Raw genomic sequence first — 23,875 nt, forward strand, 5'->3', positions numbered from 1 at the left:
AACTGGAGAGCCCTTTAATGGTTTCTATGGTCCTTTTGCAAAAGCCGCTGCTCTAAACAAGAGGCGAACCCACAGTCCTTTTCCAGGACTCGCTTGGGATTCTTTTTTGGGCCCTGGGTTTCGCTGGAATGAAGACCAGAACGAGGTCTCTGTAGAGAGCCTGAATCCAGCCCTCTGGAGAGCTAAATGCTAACAAGAAGGCCTTTCTTTGGGCTTGGCTAATAGTGGTTTCAGTCACAAGGCAATTATGACCTTACTAGCCTAAAGAAACAGCTCAGCAACACCCCCCCCCCCCAACACACAAGAGCTTTTAAAGAACTCCCCACAATTCCGGCAAGTTTTACGGGGCAATTGTTTCCAGTTTCCTCAGAGACCAAAGTGTTGCAAAGATCGAAAGAAAGCCGCCACTAAATTAATAATTAGAGCCCTTGAGGGGATAGCAAATTTCTCTCTAGGAAGTGTTCAGGAAATTGGCGGACACAACGCTAATAAAGCCCAACATTAAAAACTTTTGTAGGCCTGTCTGCTTTGTAATAGCGACCCTGGATGTCTTAAATAGGGTTCTTTGTAACCTGAGTTTCTTCATGGTTATGACCAAGGGATTTCCCAAAACCAACCTCTCTTTTCTTCAGCGTGGGAGAGACATTAAAGAACATTTGTCCTGGATGAAAAGGGATAATTAAAGGAGCAGGATGGCCAAGTTTATTTCTAGTTGAAGGAGGAGGGCTGCACAATGACAGCTTGAAAACTCACCCTGCAGGTTTTCCTGGCACGAAGATGCTGGGGTAGGGGAAAGCATCACCATTTGAATGTCTGCCTGTCATATTGCAGTTTTTAAAAAATGCAGGAGCCCAGCTAAGAAGGGGGGGAAGTGGCAACCCTAAAAGAATATTAGAATTTAAAAGTGTTACATAAGCAAGTTAAGAGTAATCACTTTGATATATCGATGTTCAGGATGGTGTGACTCTGCATCACAGAGTCCTACGTCTGCTGTAGCATCCTTCCTTCCCCAACTGATGCCCTCCAGATGTGTTAGACTACAACTCCCATAATTCCTGATCATCAGCCATACTTCCTGGGGTTTATTGGAATTGTAGTCCAAAACATCTGAAGGGCACCAGCTTGCCAAACCCTGTCCTATGTACAGTAACTTTGAAAATAGCTAGGCTCTAGAGCGGCTGGGTATAACTGTGCAGTCTCCACTGGTCCTCCAGAAGCCACAGGAACATCCAGAGTACAGAGGAAGAGACTAAACATCACAACACACACACACACACACCCCTCTGTTTCTGTTGGAGGCCTAAGAACTGCATCCAAATGAGAGTAGAACATGGAGGGACTGCAGGTTGAAGCCAATGGTGACCAAGTTGTAAGCTAAAGCATCTGGAGGGCCACAAATTGTCCACCCCTTCTGTAAACACTTCAGGGCAGGGACCTATACTCTGTATAGACCCATGCACACTGATGGCACAGTACAAGTAAGAATGTGGGATAGGGTGCGGAATCCAGCTGACTGACAATCTCAGCTCTCCCCACTTTTTTTTTTTAGGCAAAGAACATGTTTCTAGCCTTTCTGGCTGAGGAGACAACACATTTAAGCAGGGGTGCCTAAGTAAGATTTGCAATAATTGAGGACAGAGTTTCAGTGCCTTGCACGTTTCCTCATTTCTTCCAGTTATTGTGCAAGATAAGACATGCGAGGACAAGTCGCGTAGTGGTTAGAGTAGAATCACAGAATAGTAGGGTTGGAAGGGGCCTACAAGGCCATCGAGTCCAACCTCCTGCTCAATGCAGGAATCCAAGTCAGAGCATCCCCGACAGATGGCTGTCCAGCCTCGTCTTGAATGCCTCCAGTGTGGGAGAGCCCACCACCTCCCTAGGTAATTGGTTCCATTGTCGTATTTTATTTATTTTTTATTAAATTTATTAATCACCCATCTGGCTGGTCACCCAGCCACTCTGGGCGATGTACAACATACAATAAAAACAGTTTAAAACAATAAAATTCTACAATAAAAACATTTTCTAAAATACCCTAACCCACCCCAAATGCCTGCCTGAACAGCCACGTTTTTAATGCATGATGGAAGCTCATTAAAGAGGGGGCGTGACGGAGTTCCCTAGGGAGGGAGTTCCACAGAGCGGGGGCCACCACAGAAAAGGCCCTCTCCCTCGTCCCCACCAGTCTAGCTGTCCTGGCTGATGGGACAGAGAGAAGGCCATCCGAGGCTGATCTTGTTAAGCGGCCTGCCTGGTGCTGCTGGAGGCGCTCCTTAAGATAGGCTGGGCCGGAACCATGTAGGGTTTTAAAGGTCAAAACCAACACCTTGAATTTGGCCCAGAAAACAACTGGTAACCAGTGCAACTCCTTCAGCACTGGAGTGATGTGATCTCGCCGGCGGCTGCCTTTACTCAGGCGAGCCGCCGCATTCTGTACCAGCTGCAGTTTCCGAACCGTCTTCAAGGGTAACCCCACGTAGAGCGCATTACAGTAGTCTAAACGAGAGGAGACCAGGGCATGTACTACCGATGGGAGCAGATGGTCGGGAAGGAAGGGGCGCAGCCGCCGTATCAGATGGAGTTGATACAGCGCAGCCCGGCTCACAGCTGACACCTGAGCCTCCATGGACAGCCGGGAGTCCAAAATGACCCCCAGGCTGCAGACCTGGTCTTTCAAGGGTAGCCGTACCCCATTCAACACCAGGTCAACATCCCCCAGCCTCCTCTTGTCTCCCACCAAAAGTACCTCGGTCTTGTCAGGGTTCAGCTTCAGCCTATTCCTCCCCATCCAGCCACTCACCGTCTCCAGACATTTGGACAGGGATTCTACGGCCAACCTTGGTGAAGATTTAAACGAGAGGTAGAGCAGCGTGTCATCCGCATATTGATGACACTGCACCCCAAACCTCCTGATGATAGCCCCCAGCGGCTTCACATAGATGTTAAATAGCATCGGGGAGAGGATGGAACCCTGTGGCACCCCACAAGTGGCCACGGGTCCAAAACCTCCTCTCCCAGTGCTACCCTCTGGTACCTGCCGGAGAGGAAGGACCGGAACCACCGCAATACAGTGTCCCCAATGCCCAACCCCTCCAGGCGGTCCAGGAGGATACCATGGTCAACGGTATCGAAAGCTGCTGAGAGGTCGAGGAGAACAAGGAAGGAGCATTCACCCCTATCCAGAGCCCTCCTCATATCATCTACCAAGTATTCCAAGTATTGGACTTGGACTGGTGAAACTTGTGACTGAATTACCCTTCTTGGGCCATGAAGCTGAATGGGTGATCTTGAGCCAGTCACTCTGCCTCAGCTTATGCTAGTTTTCAGGTCACAACAATGACAAAGCTTTTTGTGACCTCGGGGTTGGGCTAAGGAAGGTAGTACAATAAGGTGTTACACCAATATGGATTTTGCATTTTTCTTACGGCCAATACAGCTACCTTGGCTTTTTGTCTAACTTACAGGGTTGTTGTGAGGGGCAGAAAGTGTGTGTGTGGAGGGAGATAAACCGATCTGGTACACCACTCTGTTCATGCATATAAAATGACAGAGCCACATAGTGGAAGCTGTTGAGATCAAGGACTGCACTGGGAGAAGGATGGAATATGTGAGGAACAAATGGCAAGAAAATATGGAAAGTTAGCAGACTACAGACTGCTTCTTAACCCTATCTCCCCCTTGTGCAGCTCAACTACTCACACCCATTTCCTGTGTGCAACGCAAGGCACAGGAGAAGCTATAAGGGGAAGCCAACACCTTTACTGCTGGCTGCGCTGGGGAGACAGGGTTAAACAGCCCTTAGCTCATGTGGGAGAAAATGGCTGGGCTCCCCAAAGGGAGTCCTTGGGATTTAGGGTGAGTGTGACAGCAGCTGGGAAGCCCCTGTGGGCTGGATTAAGCTGCAAGTTGCCTAGCCCTACAATAGGGCCTGGCGCAGGAGCAGGGCTAGTGTGAGTGGCCCTATAAACACCCTTTGAAAAGATTTCCTAGGTGACTTAATGCCAAAGCATGACTCTTCAAATGCTTCTTTATGACGCAGCCAAGAGCTGTGTGAAGTGCAAGGAGCGGTTGTGTGTCTCTGATGCTAAAGGAGGATGCCTCAGAGAAGATCTTAAAAAGAGTGTCTGTCTGTCTGTGTCTGTCTGTCTGACTGACTCACGCACTCACTCACAAACACACACCAAAACCCCAAGTTAATAGCTGGTACATTTAATTTTCACAAGTACCCACATTACAATTTCATAGGTACTGTGAGATAGTGCCTTCTAACTCGCTGAAATAACTGAACTCTTAATTTGTTCTTCAAAAGTACATAAAGTAAAGCCCTATTCAGGTGTTCAGGCAAACACATGATGAGGGAGTGTTTTAGCCCCACCCTTCTCCTTTGTCACATCTGTCACTTTTTACTTGGGCAGGGGGGGGGGAGGCTGCCTGAACAGGAGAGCCTCCTCTATCTGTGGTGACTCTCCACACAAGCAATAATGCTGATATTCAGGAACAAAATACCTGAAGAGGACTTAAGATTTTACTATCAGTAGCTCAGCCTCTCCCAAACTGGCACCCTCCAGATGTGTTGGACTGGGGAATACTGAGAGATGAAGCCCAACACATCTGGAGGGCACCAGTTTGGGGGTGGCTACAGTAGCTCCTAGAACTGCTTCTCCCATTACAATCGAGCTGGAGGATGTGAAGCAGATCCATCAGGTTCCAAGGCAACGAGCTCCAGCAGTGTAAAAAAAAGGAACCCATGCAGGGTCAAATTGTACAGGCAGCTCTGGACTGAATACACAAAGGGCATGTAGACTGTATTTTTCCTGCAGTACATTTGCATGCACCTCCAGCCACTGATGTGATTTCACAAAACTGCCTTTGAAAAGTCATCTGAGAAGGAGTCATCAATGTGCAAGGAATGTCATTTTATTACTCTAGGAAATTATTTTCTGCTGAGCGGTAGGCTAATTCCCCTTGAGCAGCACATACAGCATGGGAAGCGTGATCGCAAACACAGTACATGTGAAGGCAGTGCTGTAGACTGAGTTCCTCTTCATTTGTGCTTCCAGTCGCCTTTCTGTGTTGCACAATTCTAGGACTGCATCCTTTGTCTCAAAGGCCTGGCTGTTTCCCTCTGTTGGAGAGCTCAGTAATAGTTTCCCTCTGGGTGTGGGATGAGGTGCACTCTTTACACTCTGGACCTCAGTGGCCATTTGCCCTAAACCTTTTTCCAGGTTGCTAAGCTGCTGTTGCAAGCTTCCAAGGAATGAGCTTATTTGTTTAGAGTAGCTCAGCTGCTCCTTAACGGAAACTAAGAGAGGGTCTATTTTTAGTGATGCGCTCGTGTTGCCTTTGGCCGAGGAAGCCCCCTCCACTTCCTGTGATGTCACAGTCACAACTTGTAGGATGTTCCTCAGGTTGGCAATGAGGTCACTTAGTTCCCTCTGCTGGGAGTTATAGGTGGAAGCCTGTTCTCTGATGGCTTCCTGAAGGCTTATTGGTCCCTTTTGCGCTTCAAAAACCAAGGCTTTTAACTCCTGCAACCTAACACGGTTGACATACGTGGAACCCAGGACTCCAATAATGGCCCCCAATATTGAGCCAATAATGGACCAGTTCTTTGTTTTCTCAGCTCTTGTTCGCTCTTTTTCATGGCTTTCCCTCACAGCAGCTGAGAAGAGAGAGAATGTTTCCCGCTCAGATTCCTCAGCAGTTAGATAGGTGGTTCGGTACCTCTTCTCTTCCTGCAAGAAAGCCAAGAGGACTTGTTTAAAAGAACAGCATGTTAAAAACTAGAAGAAACTTGGATGTTTCATATACTCATCAACATAATCTATATTAATAATAATAATAACAACAACAACAACAATAGCATTTTTATCCTGCTCTTCAGCCAAAAAGGCTCTCCAAAAATTAGTAGAAAGACAGTCCTTCAGGCTTACAATCTAAAAAACATGACACACAAGGAAAAAAGGGCTGGGGAGGGAAAAGGAGGAAACACAGAACCTCAGGTGCCAGTTCTTCAAGTTACATTTCTTATCATGGCTGGAATGGAAACAGTTCAGGTAGCCTGATGGAATGGATGCTAGCTAGGTGACAGCTTGGGAGAATCAAAGCAGCTGGTCTCTCTGCAGAGGAGATGGGACAGCCCTGCTTCTCTCCCTTTGCTGTGCAGGGGGCAGGATGATTACCAGGACAAAATGATATTAAGATTGCAAACTTTTTACCATTCCCCTGCTCTTGTGCCTTTAACAACATTTTGATGTGCAGACATTAGTAGATAAAAACACTTATCTTCATGCCATGAAATGCTTCGCCTGTCAATTTCTACAGCTCAGGTTGCTGTTAAAGGCACAGGACAGGCCCACTGTTTCTATTGTGTATTTCCTGGTCAGCTGGCAAGCGTAGCTGATGTGGCCAAAGATCTGCTGCTGAGGTCGTCAGCATGGGATACTGGCCTCAGTACATTCAGGTATGGATGCATGATGCTAGCCTATGCCAATTCTGCTGGGCATGCGACATGAACAAACACACACCTGCTGAATTTCAAAGACTTGGTGGAAGGAGAAAAAAATAGACAGGCCAAGGGCTATCTGACCATTTTATTTATTTATTTATTTATTTATTTATTTATTCATTTCATTTCATTTCATTTCATTTCATTTCATTTCATTTCATTTCTATACTGCCCAATAGCCGAAGCTCTCTGGGCGGTTCACAACAATTAATACTGCTTATGGCATGGGTCACTGAAAAAAAATTGCCACAAGGCATTGAAATAGCACAGGACATAAATTCAGTGAATGATTAAATGAACAAATAGGAACAAGACACAGGAACTCTTGCTGGGAAGGTCCAACACACAAAGCTGGCCTGATTTGGGTGGGATGCATGCCCTTCTTCAAGAGACAAGTCTAGGAAGCATGCAGCCACTACCAGAAGCATTTCCCAGCAATCCCATTTCCAAGGACTTTGGGGCAAAACTGCCTCGGCCTGCCCCGTTGGAAAAATGCTGCCAGTGAGCGTAACGGGACCAGGTCTACTAAGAGGCTGAGTGAGGCAACTGCCTCGGGCAGCAGATCCTGGGGAGCTGTGGCAGCTGAGCCTCATCTGCTCCTCCTGAACCCCCTGGACACCCCCTTCTCTTGGAAGGCAGAACCGTGTGTGCAACATGGCCTGTCCGGCATCCCCTAATTAGCCTGTTGCCCTCAGGTGTGGTGGAGGATACTGTCCCACAGCCTGTGCTGAAGGAAGAGTTCACTGTGATTCCTGTTGGCTTCTGTACACGTGAAGGGTGCCCTCTTGTCCTTTGCCTCAGGCTGCAAAATGTCTTGGTCCAGCCCTGCTGGATAAACTAGGCTAGACGCATCAGTGGTCTGACTGAGTATAAGACAGCTCCTTATGCTCTTTTGTTCTGGGTAGCAAAATGTTCCTGCCCATAAAAACAAAAGGAGAGCTGTGCTGGGCCAGGCCAAAGGCCTTTGTTGCGCAGCATTCTGTTCCCACAATGGCCATCCAGACGCCCATGGCAACCCACAAGCAGGACATGAGAGTAACAGCACCCCCCACACACTTACGTTCCCCAGCAACATGATTGCTTTTGATAGTGGAGGTAATACGTTGCCAGACAGACCGGTAGCCACTGATAGCCGTATCCTCTGTGAATTTGTCTCATCCCCTTTCAAAGCTGTCCAAGTTGACAGCTATCGCTATCCACCCCAGGTTCCAAGCTCACCAGGCTTTGTGGACAGAAAGAGGCGCCAATCTAGAGCAACTGCTGTGGGAAACCTGCCTGGAAAGCTCATGCCCAGCTCCATCTTAGAAACACTGACCCATAGCTACAGGGGGCTGACGGCATGCGTAGCCACGGGAGCCAGCTGGCTTACTGTTTTCAGCCTGGCCACAACCAAGCTAATAAGATCTTTACCTAATGCAACCAAGCTAATAAGATCTATTCCCCAAGGCTGGGGTCTTGGGGAATATGAAATCTTGGTCATCCCAGGGTATGGGAAGAAAAGAGATACCACTTGTACTCTGCCTCTTCTCCCCAATCCCTGCCTCCTGTTTGCACAAGCATTAACACAGCTTAGGATCACTCAGCTCACACTGGCAGAGCATGTTCTCTAAGAGAAGGTAAATGAGTCTGCACTGAGTTAAGAGCTGCTGCAGTGGCTTTAGTTAAAACATGGTTAAAAGGAGGTTCTCTTCCCTCTCTTGCGACACTTTTTTCGGGGACGGAAGCATTCTCACAATTTCATGTTCATCCATGTAACTATGTAGGTGTCCATGTATCATATTAAGTACCTGGAAATATTCTCACCATCACTACTATCATAGTTAAGAATTACCACTCTACTGGCTAAAGAAAGAAAGAACTGGTAGAGCCAAAAGGATGGATCACCCCTATTACACTCACCCACCCATGCGCTTGGTCTACTGCCAAATCCACATAGTTCTATCAGGGCTTGGACATCCTGCTAATAGGGAGAAGCACTTACAGCCTGCTCCTAAACGTGTTTGCTCAAGAGTAAGTTTCACAGAGTCCAATGGAATTTCCTAAGTAATTATTGCTCATGACTGCCACCTTCTTTTGACAGGATGCCTAGATGTATTTCTGACAATGTTGGACTAGATGGACCTTGGTCTGATCCAGGCATGGCTGTTCTTGGCTACAGATTTCTTTTCCTTCAGAGACTGCTCTGCAGCAAAATGGACACAGCTATGTGAAAATGTACACCAACTAAGTCTGTCTTCCGATAGGCTTTTTTGCAAAGACCTCTGGCTCACTCATTCCTGAGAAACAGTATGAGATCTCATTTCCTTTCCAACTTAAAAGCCTGCAAATCCCCGCCTTAAAATGTACATGTTAAGCTTCTCTGTACAGGGGCTCGTAAGCACTGGGTGTCCATGCTCTGAAGAGAGCTTTGCAGAGAGTTGACCATTTGCAGCGTTTGACTGACTCACCACCAAGTTTTCATTTGCAGCATGGAGTTTTGGAAGAGGCCTTCATGGGGCATCACAGCATTTCCATACGTAACAAAGCAGCAGTTCCAAGGTGAGGCTTGCTTAAACCCATTCAACATCAAGAGTCAGAGGAGAACCAAGGTCTTCCAGCACCGATCTTCTTCTGAAGCTTGCTGCCCTCTAGCCTGAGGCAGGGGAGGGGCTGTTCTCTAACCCATATAATCAAGCTGGCTGTCGAATCTCGGTCCTTGAAACATATCCTAGAGGGGCTGGAGCATATGCAGGCTCCTGCAGCATAGGCCTAGAAAAGATCCAGCTTTGAAAGTCCTGACAAGAAGTGGGCCTCTGCTTATCTTTTCTATCCTGGTCTCCTGCACTCCAGTTCTTCTTTCCACTCTGTTTCTTCTTCTGCCGTGATTGGTATTTCATTGATGGTTCTTAGCTTTTTTAAATTGTCTTAACTGGAGGAGGGGTATACTTTCATCCCTGCTGTAAGACGCCTTGAGTCATTTTCTGAGGAAAGTGTCTAATAAATGTAACAATGCCGGGGGAGCTGAAGCATCTTGGGGATGTTCTGGCTGATAAGCATCTCCTGTCCAGACATAGAACATCTCCGGTGATCAAGTCCAAAGGAGCCATAAACCCAGGGCAGGAGTCTGTCCAAACTGCGAAAGTCAATGCCTGTCCAAGGCCAGCCTTCCCCAACATGGCAGCCCCCAGATGTTCTGGACTACAACTCCCATCAACACACACACAATTGGCCATGCTAGCTGGGGCTGATGGGAGTTGTAGTCCAAAACATCTGGAGGGTGCCAGCTTGGGGCAGCCTAGCCAGGGGCTGCCAAAGCATTTCAGTATGTAAGATTGGTTCTTCAATACTGTGCTTAGCCCAGCATTTGGCAATGTCCCAGGAGGCTGGGAAGTGGCTGCCCCACCCCCTCCAGAACCCACTAGGGACTGCATCCCTGCCCTGCCGCTGAATTTGCCATCAAAATTCAGTGGTGCAGCAGCAAAAAAGGGCCGATTTTTCTCTTTAAATACGTGAAACCAGCCCGTTTTTTTGCTGCCGCACCACCAAATTTTGGCAACAACCCACAGCTCATTGTCTTGGAAAGCAGGGGAAGCCGTCCCTTTCCTTTGCTCCCACGCTGCCCACTTTTGGTGGGGGGTGTGTGCATGTGGCTGAAAGGTTTTTTTGTTGCCCATCCCTGGTTTAGCCCATGATGGCAGCACTGGCTTTTGGCATCACAAATCACACTTATCGCTAAGCAGCTCTTCCTGCTTTATGAAATGGTGGTATTCCATTTGGAACAGATGCAGAAAGCCTGTGCAAACACATCCGTGCTGCCTGGGAGGAACTCCATCCGCCTGCCAAGAGAGAAATGTCAGCCGGGCTACCAGGATCATGGCTCTTCCCTCTTTTCTCATGGCTACTCTCTCCCCAGGGAGTATAGCACAGCAATGTGAAGTGCACGAGGAGGGAAACAAAGAAAAGATGGAACGGCTTCGCTGTGAGTGCAAACAGCGCAGAAGCAACACGGGCTGCAATCCTGGGTGTGCAAGGGATCCTTGCCTGTTGGCAGCTTTCTCCGTAGTTTTCCCTTGCACCAATGAGGGGCCACTATTTATTAAGCCCATAGCCTAGTAAAGCCTGACCAAATATGCTGGTTGAGGATGATGGGACTTGTAGCCCATTCTGAAGGGTGCCAGGTTGGGGAAGGCTGCACTAGTGGTGCGTGGGCTCGCATAAGGGGGTCACGCTGTAAAATGCTGTTCAGTAGGGAGGTCGATGAGGGTGTTTGGCGGTGCAGCAGCAGCAAAGCCACATGGTGCTAAACACGGGAGCACATTTCAAGCAGCTGCGTCTACATTTGTTGGGGAAGACTGTGGGGGAAACAAACCCAAGGACAAGCATGTGGATCTGGTCCCCAGTGGTGCACCCAGGTAATTTTAGACCCTGGATTTAATTGTCTCATGCCTCCCACCTCCTTTAGAGTTGGAGGCATATGACAATTAAGTCCAGGGTTTAATTTCTGTTGCGTGCTTTATTCTCCTCCCCCACACATATGCCCCATCACTCCATGATTTACAACAGCTTCTACATCCCTGACATGTTAGAGCACCCCCCACAAAAGACACACCATTTGCCAACCCTGATAAAAAGAAAAAATACTCTGAGAATGTGTCATTTCGCATTTTAAACTCACTTAAATCATAACATCATGACTACAAGAATAAAATAGTGTTTGCTCCTAGTGCCCTGATGCCCAAACATGTGAATAAGCATCATTTTGTTGTAGAAAAGGATAATACATTTTTAAAGTAAGAAAGAATAACAGGTGCATCTATAACCATGCACATGCCCTGGTTAGCTGCCCCCTGAGAATAAAATGCTTTTAACAATGAGGAAAGGGGATGTTCTAGTGATCAGCGTCAGCCCTAATGGGTCCTGGCATTCCCATGGTGGCCCAGGGGCTGATGTCGCCACTCTCTGGGTGGGCATTTAGAGGCACCTGGGCTGCAGGGCCCAGGACTGTGGCCTCGCACCACTCTTTGTACCTAGTGGAGGCTGGTAGCTCCGATGTCAGTGGGCCATAGAGTCCGTTCCGGGTTTCAGTCAGAACTCCAAAGGAACTATCCACAGTGCTGAACCCATTTTGGAGATAGGGTTCAGCACCTTGGATAGCTCCCTTAGAGTTCTGACTGAAACCCAGAGTGGATTCACCGCCCCACTGACATTGGAGCCACCAGCCTCCACTGCTTGTACCCAAAGATGTTAATAGGGACATTCATTTGGAAGCAGACCGGAACTACGCAGTTATATAGCTGGGTAGCTTAATCCTATGCACGTTCGCTCAGAAGGAAGTCTATTTTATTCAACAGGATTTTCTTCCCTTAAATTAGCAGAAGACAAGCACTGCCAAAAGCAAGTACCAAAGCTATTCGGGGGGGGGGGGGGAGGAGAAAAAAAATCCCTTTCACACCTCAGAAGCACTTCTTCACGAAATACAAAATTCACTTCAGGAAATCTAAAGGCATGTCTCCTCCCACATGTACCTCCTCAGACCCTTCCACCATCTTCAGGGACCCTCCTCTGGGTGCCCCCACCAAAGGAAGCTAAGCAGGTGGCTACAAGAGAGAGGGCCTTCTCAGGGGTGGCACCAAACTTATGGAAGAAACTCCGTGAAGAGGTTCATCTGGCGCCTATGTTGCTGTCTTTTTGGCGCCAAAGACCTTTCTTTTCTCCCAGGCATTTTAGAGATCTAGTTGTATTATGGCTGTTTTATCGACTCCTGTTTCTTGCTTTGCATTATATTGTATTTTATTCTTTTAAATATTTGTATTGTATTTTATATTTTAGCTGTGTTTTAAAATGGCCTTTTAGTTTTTTAACTGGTTGCAATCCCCCCAGAGAACATTAGTTAGTGGGTGGATTAAATAATTCACTGCCACAATAGGTGGTGATGGCCACTAAACGAGATGGCTTTAATGCCACAATCCAACCCATGTGTATTAGGGATGGATGGGCCACAGCTCAGTGGTGTTTCACATGCCATGCATGCAAAAGTTCCCAGATTCAATTCCCAGGGAGGGATTCAGGGAGGGCTGGGAAAGACCCCTGCTGGAAACCCTGGAGAGCTTTTGCTAATCAGTGTAGACCAGGGTTGCTGACCCTTTTTCAGCCTGAGGGCTGAATTCCATTTTAGAGAAGTTCTGAGGGGCGACATTCCGGCGGTGGGTGGGACCAAAGGCAAAAGGGCAGGATCCAAAACATCTGCATATTGTAGCTGAAAGCTCTTCTTGCCAGTAGCTAAGCTTTAAGAGAGGTGGTCCAACCTTTCAGAATGGGGAAAAAACTACACAAAAGCTGGGACACCACCAAACAACTGGTTGTCGGGGGAAAGTGGGTGGAGCCAGGGGAAAGGACTGTGGCCATGCAGAAAACACACTACAGGGCTGGACTGAGACTCTGGGAGGGCCAGATTTGGTCCCTGTGCATGACGTTCTGCCCCCCTGGTGTAGACAAAACTGGGCTAAATAGACCAGTCGTCTGACTTGGTCTAAAGCAGCATCGCACGTTTCTTTCTATATGCAAACCCCACAGTGTCCAAATGGCACTTACTCCCTTCTAGTAAATGTGTTCAGGATTGCAGCCTAAGAAGGGACTGGACAGACTGATGGGGGATAGGTAGAGTAGTGGCTCTTGACCAGGATGAAAAAATGGAACCTCCAGCTTCAGAAGCAGTACACCTCTGAATACTGGTTGCTGGGTGGGCGAAGGCTGCCTACACGCCCTGCTTATGGGCTCCCCCAGAAGCATCTGGCTGGCCAGTATGAAAACCAGAACGCTGGACCCGATGGAGCCCTTGGTCTGCTCCAGCAGGGCGGTTCTTAGGCTAAGCAAGAAAACTATTTCAGAGAGAAAAGGAGAGACAGACACACACCGCTCAGGCTCTTTCAGCGGGAGAGGTTAAATTTCTTGATCATTATTATGGCATGTGTGTATTTATAGTGAAAGCTGTTATGTAACCCAACCTGTACAGCAAGTCCTGGCCAGTCATCGAATACAATGTAAAGAGCAGCTCATCCTGGAATTATGTGTGCATAAAAGAAGAAAGAGAAGTTAACAGTACTGCATTCTTTGGCCGTGCTGTAGGGCATAAATGGATGAAAAGATTTTGTTCAAGCCTCTTCTTTGCACCCCCCCCCCCACACACACATCAACAAAACTAAAACAAACATACTTTAGGAATAGAAGGAATGTCAGGCCCACTGACATGTTCTTCTAACAGAAAAGTTCTGTTCTGGAGGAACGGTGAGTTGGCAGAAGGGAAGGCATCGGAAACAGAGAAATAATAAACATCATGATGATAATTTGAGGAGCATATTGCTAAAATATGAAGACAAAGAATAACACATTCTTTAAATAGATCAGAAGCAGGAAACCTCCAACGGGAAGTGGTTAGATGGCAAAGGATTTGGTAAAGGAGGATAGGGAGATTGCAGAGAAATGTAGTGAATTCTTTGCATTGGTCTTCACTGTGGAAGATGTTACAAAGCTACTCATGCCAGAACTGGGTTTTTCCCCCGGGAATTTCCCCCCGCCCCCTGGGGAATCCCATCATGTCAGCCCACACCATTGGCGTTGCACTTGAGGTTGCTTCCGCTAGTGCAACATAATTTACGCTAGCAGTAGGGTCGAACTGGATTCTGCCCAGTGCTTGTTCACTATAAACTACGGAATTTGCTACCACAAGATGTGGTGGTGGCCCCCATCTTCTATGGCTTGAAAAGGGGGGTAGACAAATTCATGGAGGGTGAAGCTTTCAATGGCTATTAGTCACAATAATTATATGCCGCTTGCAGGATCAGAGAGGCAGTTAAGGAACAACCGTGGGAGAGGGCTATGGCTGTCTAGAGATGGGCGAATGAGTGATGTCCGAGATCCCTAGGATTCTCCGATTGTCATCTTGCTGCTCGTCTCATGCCTGATTCCTATTTGCAATCGCTGCTTGCTCTGCACAAACAGAAAACTTATGTAAATTGAGCAACAATCAAATGGGAGATTTGTGTAAATTTCCTCCATAGACTAAAGGCTGATTTAGTCTACAGAGGAAATTTGTGCAAATCGAACTGGGAATTGGGAACAAGTTGAAGGTGAGCACACGTTCAACAATTTACGAATACTTTCAGCAGACACGTGCTCATGCTTGCATTCGGAGCTTTGGATGGGGCACGCCTGCACATTTTGTGAGCAGAAACAAAATTCTCATACATCCCTATAGCCACCTTCTCAGTAGCTTTGGGCAACTATTGGAAACAGGATGCTGGTGGACTAGATAGGCCTTTTGGTCTGATTCGTCATGGCTCTTCTCATGTTAAGCAGATGGCAGGGCTTTTGCAAAGGTGAGTCCTGCCTCAGCAGGCTTTTAAGATCTTTTGAGAGTATGAACCAGCAAGTTGACAGGGACAATGTGGTAGACTGAGAGCCGCTGTGGCTGTAGTGGTTAGAATGTTGGACTGGGAGACCCGGGTTCAAGTCCCCACTTGGCCATGAAGCTCAGTGGGTGACTCTGGGCCAGTCACTGACTCTCAGCCTAACCAGCCTCACAGGATTGTTGCAAGTATATAATAGAGAGGAGATCATCTTTGCTATCTTGGGTTGTTTGGAGGAAAAGGCGGGATATAAATGTAACAAATAAATAAATGGATGAAGGAAGTCAAAAGGGAGTAATTCTTCACACAATGCATAATTAGCTTACAGAATTCATTACTGAAAGATGTGGCAATAGCTAGTGCCTTAGCTTTAAAAAGAGGATTAGATCAATACCTGGAGGATGTGGTTATCAGTGTCCATGATGGCTAAGTGGAACCTTCAGATGCAAAGTCAGTATGGCATTAAATATTTTTATTTAATTTATTTGATCCTATGCAAATATTTGCATAGGATCAAACAAAACTGGAGAACATCCAAAATGCCCAATGAAATAAACTGATGAAGTCTCAGGATGCTGAAAGAATGCGTAGTTTAATTCTGAGGAGTTGGGCTACTCCTCAGAATAAAAGTACATATTTTTTCAACATCCGGACACTTTGTATCTTTATTCCATTCAATATGAGTATGCCATATGCTTTATATTTCAAAGAGATTCCTTAGTGTCTGAGATAGAAGACATGTTGTTCTAACTGCTTATTTATTATAAGAAAAACCCAGCAGATATGGACAGCGCTGATGTCTCTATTAAGGCTTTGCAGAGGTCAGATGGATGAGGTACAATAAAGAGAAACACACGAGTTTATGGCACCTTGGATTACTCGATTTATTTACAAAACTCTAAAGATAAATATATAAAATCCATTTAGGTTCCATTGGAATTCTCACTGTGATTATAGAAGTCTGGAAAAGAATATTTTTCCTGTAATGTTAAGAGTTTAAAATTACATTAAATTTCAAAAATCCAAAGCCTGCCTAGGGTTAACTTAGCTTTTCTTATTTTTCACTCTCTCGCACTTCTTTTTTTCTAGTGTGTTTGAGATTATCCTGTGTTTTCCCTAAAAGGCACCTTTGCATTAGAGATATAGAATTGGGTTTGCAGCAGTAAGGGGCTCACTGCACTCATAATTTCAAGGGTGAGTGCTTGACAGCTCTACTAAGGTGATCATCATTGTGAACATGGCAAGGCTAGCTGGGATCTCTGAGCGGGAAACAGATTGTGCTCCAGAGCAGCCTTCCCCAACCTGGTGCCCTCTGGATGTTTCGGACTACAACTCCATAGGAAGTTGCCTTACACTGAGTCAGACCACGGAGCCATCTAGCCCAGTAACATCGACATTGACTAGTGGCAGCAGCTCTCCAGGGTTTCCAGCAGGAATACTTCCAGCCCAACCTGGAGATACCAGGGATTGAATCCGGGTCCTTCTGCATGCAAAGCAGGTGCTCTGCCACTGAGCCCCAGCCCCTGCTATCAGCCGCAGCCAGTACAGCTAATGGTCAGGAATGCTGAGAGCGGTAGTCCAAAACATCTGGAGGACACCAGGTTGCAGAAGGCTGCTAAAATCTTCTTAAGGCTGTACATATTCTGTGTTTTAAAAAACCCACTAGCATTTTGCACAATGTTACCGATCATCACCATGCGCCATCAGTGTGCATGGTGCTTTACAAAGTATTTAAGAGGACAGGTCCCTTCCTCAAGTAGCTTGCAGTCTAAAAGTTGACACAGGGGAGGGAAACGGAGGCCAGGGTAACTAAGGGACAGATCTGCATTAGATCAGTTGCACATACTTGTTTCAGCAGAGGACTAAGTGGTTGTGCTGAAAGGTGGATTTTTGAGGAGGGATTTAAAGGAAGCAAGGGAGACTGCACTGCACAGGGGTTCTGGAAGGCAGCTCCAAGCACATGGGAACAGCGAAGAAGAAAAGATCTGCATCAGTCATGCAAATGAAGCAAACCTGCATAATTTGTAAAATCACAAGGAGGGGCGAGAAGCTACACAGGGCACTGCAGCTCTGCTGTCTGACTGCTGCAAAATGGACTCACAGCTAGAAATGTGAAGACTGGGGCGGGGGGGGGGAATTTGGAAAGAAACCAGTTTTTTCTATTCTTTTCCAAGGACCATTTTTGTTTTTTTTCCGAAAAATTGGAAAAACTGAGCAGCTTTGGATTATGAAATATTTTCCTTCTGAATTTAAGACAAGGTGTTTATATATCATTACCAAGCCTTTACTCCCCCCCCAAATGATTTCTAAAATTATGTAATAAGACTTTTATAGAAAAACTAGAGATGTAAAATGTGTGGAAATAATGAAGCCATGGGGGAAAATGTTTTAAATCCTCTCTGTAAGATTCTAAGCAGTTATTTCTTCCATTTTTTATTAAAATTATTCACCCAACGTATCTTTTACTGACAGTCATTTTGGGATGCTCCAAGTTATGCTCAGTTTCCCAACATGTGAATAGAGTCACTATATCATAATATGAATGAAAATGTAAATTCGTGACAGTTTGGTTTTGTTCTACAGAGTCCTGTGTTTCTGGTCTTGTCTTCCTCTGTCTCCACTTCTTCCTGCTTCTTCTGGCTTCTAGGATGATTCAGATGTTTCAGGGACTACTTCTTGAAGTTCTCTCTGATCAGACATAAACTAGGAACCTAAAATGTGTTATGTATAACTTGGTTTGCTCATAAAATTAATCTTGTTTGGCATATTACATTTTAAAAGTATAGCCTACTCGGGCAATAACTACAAATTTACTGAGTCATTTTTTAAAGTTTTAAAATATAGTGATAATTTTATGAGCAAACAATGTCATACATAACTTTAGGAACATAAAGGCTGCTTTACGTTCCTAAAGCAGCCTTCATCAACCTGGTGCCCCACACATGTTTTGGACTACAGTGGCCAGCATTCCTGAATGTTATCAGCCTGAGGCTGATAAGAGCTGAAGTCCAAAATATCTGGAGGGCATCCAGTTGGGGAAGGCTGTCCTAAAGCAACAAAGTGACTTTAGATCTGTAGAGTGCTTTAAAAATAAGTATTGCTTTTCCCAAAATTTCCGTTTCCCCCCCGAGAAAACAGGGGAAAAGAGTTTTTTCCACAGCTTCAAAATTTCCAGACATTTGACATCTCTACTCACAGCACATGCTGACTGGATTTTGGAGATCTCACCAGGCACAGCCCACACACACTTTCAACCCTCTGTCTTTAGCTTTAAAGACTAGAAACTTTTTTTTTTTAATGAAAAGCTGGTTTCAGGACTGCAGTTTCTCAGCCCAATATCCCAATTTCTGCTCTTGCTAGCAAGCCACCCTGTGTGGCTCAGGCGTTCCAGAATCCCCTGGTAGTTTGCTCGCTTACGATATCCTGGTCCAGTTTCTGAATTAGATGCCTGGAGGGATTCACCAACCTTTACCAGTCACAGCCTGCACCCCACTGGGACTTTGAGATATTTCTCCAAATGGACCAACACAGCTGCCTGTGATCTTTAGTTGGCATTGCAACCTGCCAGCTGCCTTCTTTGCATGGTACCGTGGGGCAGGGATCTGTCCTCTCCTTTGGAAAGCAAGCACCATGCACGTCCATAATAAGAGGGTGCATGCATGTGTCCATCTGTCAGTGCCAAGATCGTGAACCTTCGACACCTGAAACTTGGCATGCATACTTGGTGGATCACGCAGGTGGTTTGGCAGTTGAGGAAGTTACATCCGCTGCCTCCCAGGAAGGGGAAGACCAGCTTGGCCCCTTCCACTTGCCACTGCAGGGAGCTCGGGATAAAAAAACATTTCACCTCCACCTGCTAGTTGCCCTGGGATCACAAAAAGGAAGCATGTTTTGGCCCCAAGCATCAGCCAGAAAACTGAGGGCTGATGAGCCGTGCAAGTGGGCTTTGGCTTTTTTTATACATTTACAGCATATTGTGAGCTGCCTCGAGAGTCGTTCAACTGAAAGGTGAGCTATAAATATTGAAAATAAATAAATAAAATATCGCCACCAGAATAAGTTTCGCAAACCCAATCCTTAGAATGTGTTTTTAAACATGTCTTATTATTCTTTTATTAGAACCAGGAGAAAATAACCTTTCAATAGAACATGTTTTCTGCACACAAACTTTTAATGTAGTGTGGTGTAGTGGTGAGAGTGTTGGACTGGGAGCCGGGAGAACCGGGTTCTAGTCCCCACTTGGCCGTGGAAGCTCACTGGGTGACTTTGGGCCAGTCACAGACTCTCAACCCAACCTACCTCACAGAGTTGTTGTGGTGAGGATAAAATGGAGTGGAGGAGGATAATGTAAGCCTCCTTGGGTTCCTTGCAAGAGGAAAAAAAGTGGGATATAAATGCAAGCAAGCAAGCAATAAATAAATGTATTGTTGGTGATTTGCTGACCACCCAAACGCTTTAAGTTCTTTTAAGGGGAGCCCCATCATGGAAGGGTTTGGCCCAGCATTCTCATTAATAACAATACAGAAGTCCATCAGTAATTAATAGAATTATTGTGGCTTTTAATCTGCAGTTTTATTCACCATTAATGTTTTTACGTGTTAACGAAAACTGCTTTGAGGCATTTCCAAAAGGTGGGATAAAAAGTTTATCCAACAATATAAAATGAATACAATTCAAAAGGGAAAGCAGATTCATGCTACTCTAGAGTTCTGCGCTACTCTTACCTGCAGTAACTTGTGCTCTAACGTCGCCAGTTCCAGGTACTGAATGTCATCACGAGAAACGCGGTCCAAACGGTCCCGAATTTCCTTCAGTTTCAACTGCTGGGCCTCCCAGTTTTCACGAGTTTCTCGTACGATCCCTCGAGCAACCATAAATCTTTTTTCAGCCTGGAATAGGATGGGTGGGAAAAGAAGAATTTACCATTGACAGGTCTGACAGTATAATCCCACTGAAGTGGGAGAGTCTGTGCTAACAGCAGTTGTAACTCACTTTGAGCCTGAGTGGGAAGGAGAGAGAGAGAGAAAACTTAACAGATAAAAGAATGCACGTTTTAATATATTTATTTAAAAAAAATCTGTCCCATCTTTCCTGCCATCTTTTCTTTGAATGACAACCAGTTAAAATAAGAGTAAAATATACCACTAAAACCACCCCTGCAAAAATTAAGAGTGGCAGCAGTTAAAACAGTAATCAAAAGGTACCCAAGGAAACAATTAAAACTGCTTCCAGCAGAACTAGCAGACAGCCAGGGTGGTGTAGTGGTACGAGTGTTGGACTGGGACTCAGGAGACCTAGCTTCTAGTCCCCACTCGGTCATGAAACTCACTGGGTGACTGGGCCAGTCACTGACTCTCAACCTAACCTACCTCACAGGGCTGCTGTGAGGACAAAATGGAGAGGAAGAGATTATGTAAGCCACCTTGGGTTCCTTGCAGGAAAAAGGCGGCATGTAAATATAATCAATCAATTAATTAAAACACTTAATCCTGGGCTCCCCAACGCGGTGCCCACAGACACTCTTGGCGACACGCCAGCTGCCTGCCCCTCCTGATTTTTATTTGATTTCTCATGATTAAAAAACCCCAAAGTGAAGTGCTGCCCTCCAGCACCATCTTTATTTGGGTTCCAAAGAGTGGTTTTATGTTTTGGAGCTCAGCCCCCACCTCTGCCTTGTACTTAGCTTCTTGGGCAAAATGCTTTTCTTTTAGCTTCACCAACTTGGCTTCTGAGAAACTATTAGCCATGCCCATCATGGCAGCCATTTTATGAATGGGCAAGCCCCCCTATGGCAGCCATATTGCAAGAGCACCGATGACACTCTTTCAGAATTCCAAATGTGCCCACCAGCCCAAAAAGGCTGGGAGCCCCAACCAAAACTCCTACAAAAAAGGAAGGTCTTTACAACACAGCAAAAAGCTGTTAAAGAGTTATGAGGCAGGATTCTCTCAGGAGGGAATTCCAAAGCCTGGGTGAGCAGTTACTAAAAAGGTTCTCTCCTTGGTCCCAACCAGATGTATTTTGGGGGTCTCTGGGACATTCAAGAGAGCTTTGTTGACAACCTTAATAAGCAGGCAGGCTCGTATGGGAGAAGACGGTCCTTCAGATACATTTTATCCAAATGTGCCAACTATACCATCCTTACCTCAGTCACGTTTCCCTGGGCCTCTCGGACTTCACTGAGTCCAACAAATTCCTCATATTTGTCCCACCAGCTTCTGGCAGCTGCAGAGATTCTCTGAAGGGAGTTTCTTCCCAAAACCTTCCCAGCTTCAGGCAGGCGATAAAGAACATTTGTAGCCATGTCTGTTGCTGTAGTTGCTTCAGGCCTCTTGGAGGCTGGAGAACAGTACATCCTCACTATGCGTGAGCGCATTTTGTGACTCCTCAGAGCTAACCAATGGTGATGTTGCATACTGTGGCACATGGACAGCAAAGAAAAACACATGACACTTCATCGACCCTAAACGTAGACTCCAGCCATTGTGAAAAATACCTGCAAGTGCAGAGAAGCAAAGACAGAGATCTCAGTGCATGTTAAGAGGCCACAAACAAACCTCTTAAAGACGGTCTTTTAAATGCAGGATGCATATTTCGGTGAGTATTCAAAATAACCTAGCAGTGGTCATTCTCAGGTCCAGGGCAAACAAATGGGAAGAGAGATTACATGGTCAGCACACTCTGAAGGTGCCAGAGCAAAAATCGTTTTGCAAAAATGTACGACTGCCCAAGCAATCACTAAACCAAGGGTGGGCAACTTCGAAGGGTCCAGGGACCACTTTTGGCACCCCTGGACCTCCCCCATGACTGTACTTCTGCTGTGTTGGTGAATGAGGTGGCAGCAAAAAAAATTGAGATTTGCCGACAAATTTAAAAAAAGGGCAAATGTAGCTTGTTTTCAAAGGTATCTTTATCCTTCCATAGGGGTTTGCCACCACCACCAATTTCAGCAGTGCAGTGGTGGCAGGGGTGTCCTGAAGGCTGCCTACCCCTGACCCAATGGCTGATACTCTAATCTAGACAACATTCAGGGAGAGGCTGTTGGAGGAGCTTAAGGCTGCATACACACTTACTTGTAATGTACTGGGAGTGAGTTTCGTTGAACTCAGTGGGGCTTATCCCTGAGTAGCCATGTATAGGATTGCCCTGTAAGACTATGCTGGCAACTAGCCACACCTCCCTAGCCAGGGATGTGGCGTTCAACTTGTTCTGGATAAGAACATCAGAGGAATTCTCCTGGATCAGATCAAAAGACTATATAGGCTGGGTTGAACTACAACTCCCATCACAGCCAGCATGTCCACTGGCTATGCTGGCTGGGGATGATAGCTGCAGTCCAACACACTGGGGGTGGGGGTAGAATAAATTGGGGAATGTTGCTGAGAACATCAAAAGAGCAGTGCTGGATCAGACCAAAGGCCTCTCTACTCCAGCATTCCCACTGTGGCCAATCAGGTGCCCCATTGGGAAGCCCACAAGCAGGACAGCAGTGCAATAGCCCCTCCTGCCTGTGGTCCCCAGCAACTGATATATGCAGGCACACCTGCCCTGGTATCTATGGCACAAAGTTCCTTTCATTAGCTGTGGCTGATGCTCCCCCTCGGGCTTCACTTCAAGATAGAGTGGGAACTGACAACCATGCTCTAGTAACATCCAGATTAGACTACAGTCTGACCAGTCTCTGAAGACTATGCAAAACTTCAGTTGGTCCAAATTACGGCAGCCAGATGACTGACCGGAATAGATTGATCGGTATGTATCTCAACAGTTTTGAAACAGCGCCACTGATTTTCCCGTTTGTCCCCAGGCACCATTCAAAGTGCAGGTGCCAGCTGGGGATAGGATCTTTTCTGCTGTAGTGCCCTGGTTCCGGAGTAGTCTTCCTAAACTGCTTGCTCGCCTGACAGCCACTTGGATTATTAATCAAGCACCGGATTAAAACCACATTTTTCTTTCTTTTTTAATAAATGGCCTTTAACATACATTAACTTTGATGTGTAATTGCTACTGGTTTTATAGCTCACACTTTTATTTCACTCATTTTGGGGTGCTGCTGTTGTTTGTGTTTTATTATATTGGTTTTAATTTTTTTCTTTTTGATATGTTATTGTAAGCCACCCTGAGCGTTTGTAATTGAAAGATATATCATTATCTATAACTTTAAGGCACAATTAAGAAGGGCAGCAAATGCTGTTCCTAGTTGTGGCAGCCTGGAGACTTTCGGCTGACTAATGGATGCCAATACAAAGCATTAAGTGGCCTCCCGCAGCCTAGTGCCCCTCAGATGTGTTGTACTGCAAGCCAGGTAGGCTGGGGATGCTGGGATTTGTAGTCCGACACATCCGGAGGACACCAGCCTAAGGAAGGCTGCTTGGGGCATTCTGTTGGGATCCATTAGTCAGCCAAAAGTCTCCAGCCGGCCAGCGAACGGGAACAGCATTTTCCGCCCTTCTTAGCTGTGCATTCCGGCTGCCATTAAGAATCAGTGCTGCCTGCCAGCAGTTACCTGCTCTGCTGCATCCATTGCCCGGCCCCGCCTCGCCCCCTTCTCCGCTGCCCGCCTACCCTCAATGCCTCCTTTATGCATCGCCGCCTCTCTTTCACGGCATCGCAACAGCCCCGAACTGCGCCCCCGCCCGCCAGACGCCCTTCCACTCACTTCCTCTTCCTCCAGTCTACTGCATGGCTGTGCGGTTTCAGTCCCGTGTCGCAAACTCGAGCCGGAAAGCGTGGCGAAGTCCGGGCGGAAGCAATGTGGGAATCGGTATAGACGGGAGTGACCCGCGTCCATAGAGATAGGAGCACTATAGAGTGACACATTGCCTGAACGTCGGGAAAAATGAAAGTCCTCATTGCCCACCAAAGCAGTTTATGGGCGCAGAGTGGAGAGGCTCTAGCTAGCCCGGGAGGGCTGTGTGGTGAAAACCCTCGGGAGTTAGAGTGGAAATCCCGTTCAATTAGATGGTGTGCGATCCTCATAGAG

The 23,875-nt window shown here is 46.5% G+C and overlaps 1 protein-coding gene across 8 annotated transcripts; it reads right to left on the reverse strand.

Annotated features, from left to right (window-relative positions):
• Window positions 1–1,919: 1,919 nt before the first annotated feature.
• On the reverse strand, window positions 1,920–23,584 carry CCDC51 (coiled-coil domain containing 51). Of its 8 annotated transcripts, none has more exons than XR_014788595.1 (5): window positions 23,552–23,584; window positions 21,038–21,388; window positions 19,617–19,781; window positions 4,718–5,735; window positions 4,196–4,562 (listed from the first exon to the last, which is right to left on the reverse strand). XR_014788595.1 is itself a non-coding variant. In XM_084840678.1 (4 exons), the coding sequence occupies exons 2-4, from the start codon at window positions 21,338–21,340 to the stop codon at window positions 4,956–4,958; spliced, it is 1,248 nt and encodes a 415-aa protein (XP_084696804.1). In that variant the 5' UTR covers window positions 21,341–21,388; window positions 23,399–23,584; the 3' UTR covers window positions 1,920–4,955. The 8 variants fall into 8 exon arrangements, 3 of the variants coding, with proteins under 3 accessions (XP_084696804.1, XP_084696802.1, XP_084696803.1); XR_014788593.1 differs by having other exon boundaries at window positions 4,641–5,735; XR_014788596.1 differs by having other exon boundaries at window positions 23,458–23,584.
• Window positions 23,585–23,875: the final 291 nt, after the last annotated feature.

The sequence above is a fragment of the Heloderma suspectum genome, chromosome 2 (assembly GCF_057233095.1).
Source record: "Heloderma suspectum isolate Gila_16-S chromosome 2, 16-S_ref, whole genome shotgun sequence".
NCBI classification, from domain to species: Eukaryota; Metazoa; Chordata; class Lepidosauria; order Squamata; family Helodermatidae; genus Heloderma; species Heloderma suspectum.

Coding starts and splice junctions, on each gene's coding strand:
- CCDC51 (XM_084840678.1), bottom strand. CDS start 21,340: ATGTGTTTTTCTTTGCTGTCCATGTGCCACAGTATGCAACATCACCAT. Junction 19,782..21,037: donor CCCAGGGAAACGTGACTGAG/GTAAGGATGGTA, acceptor ATCCTATTCCAG/GCTGAAAAAAGATTTATGGT. Junction 5,736..19,616: donor TAGAGCACAAGTTACTGCAG/GTAAGAGTAGCG, acceptor GCTTTCTTGCAG/GAAGAGAAGAGGTACCGAAC.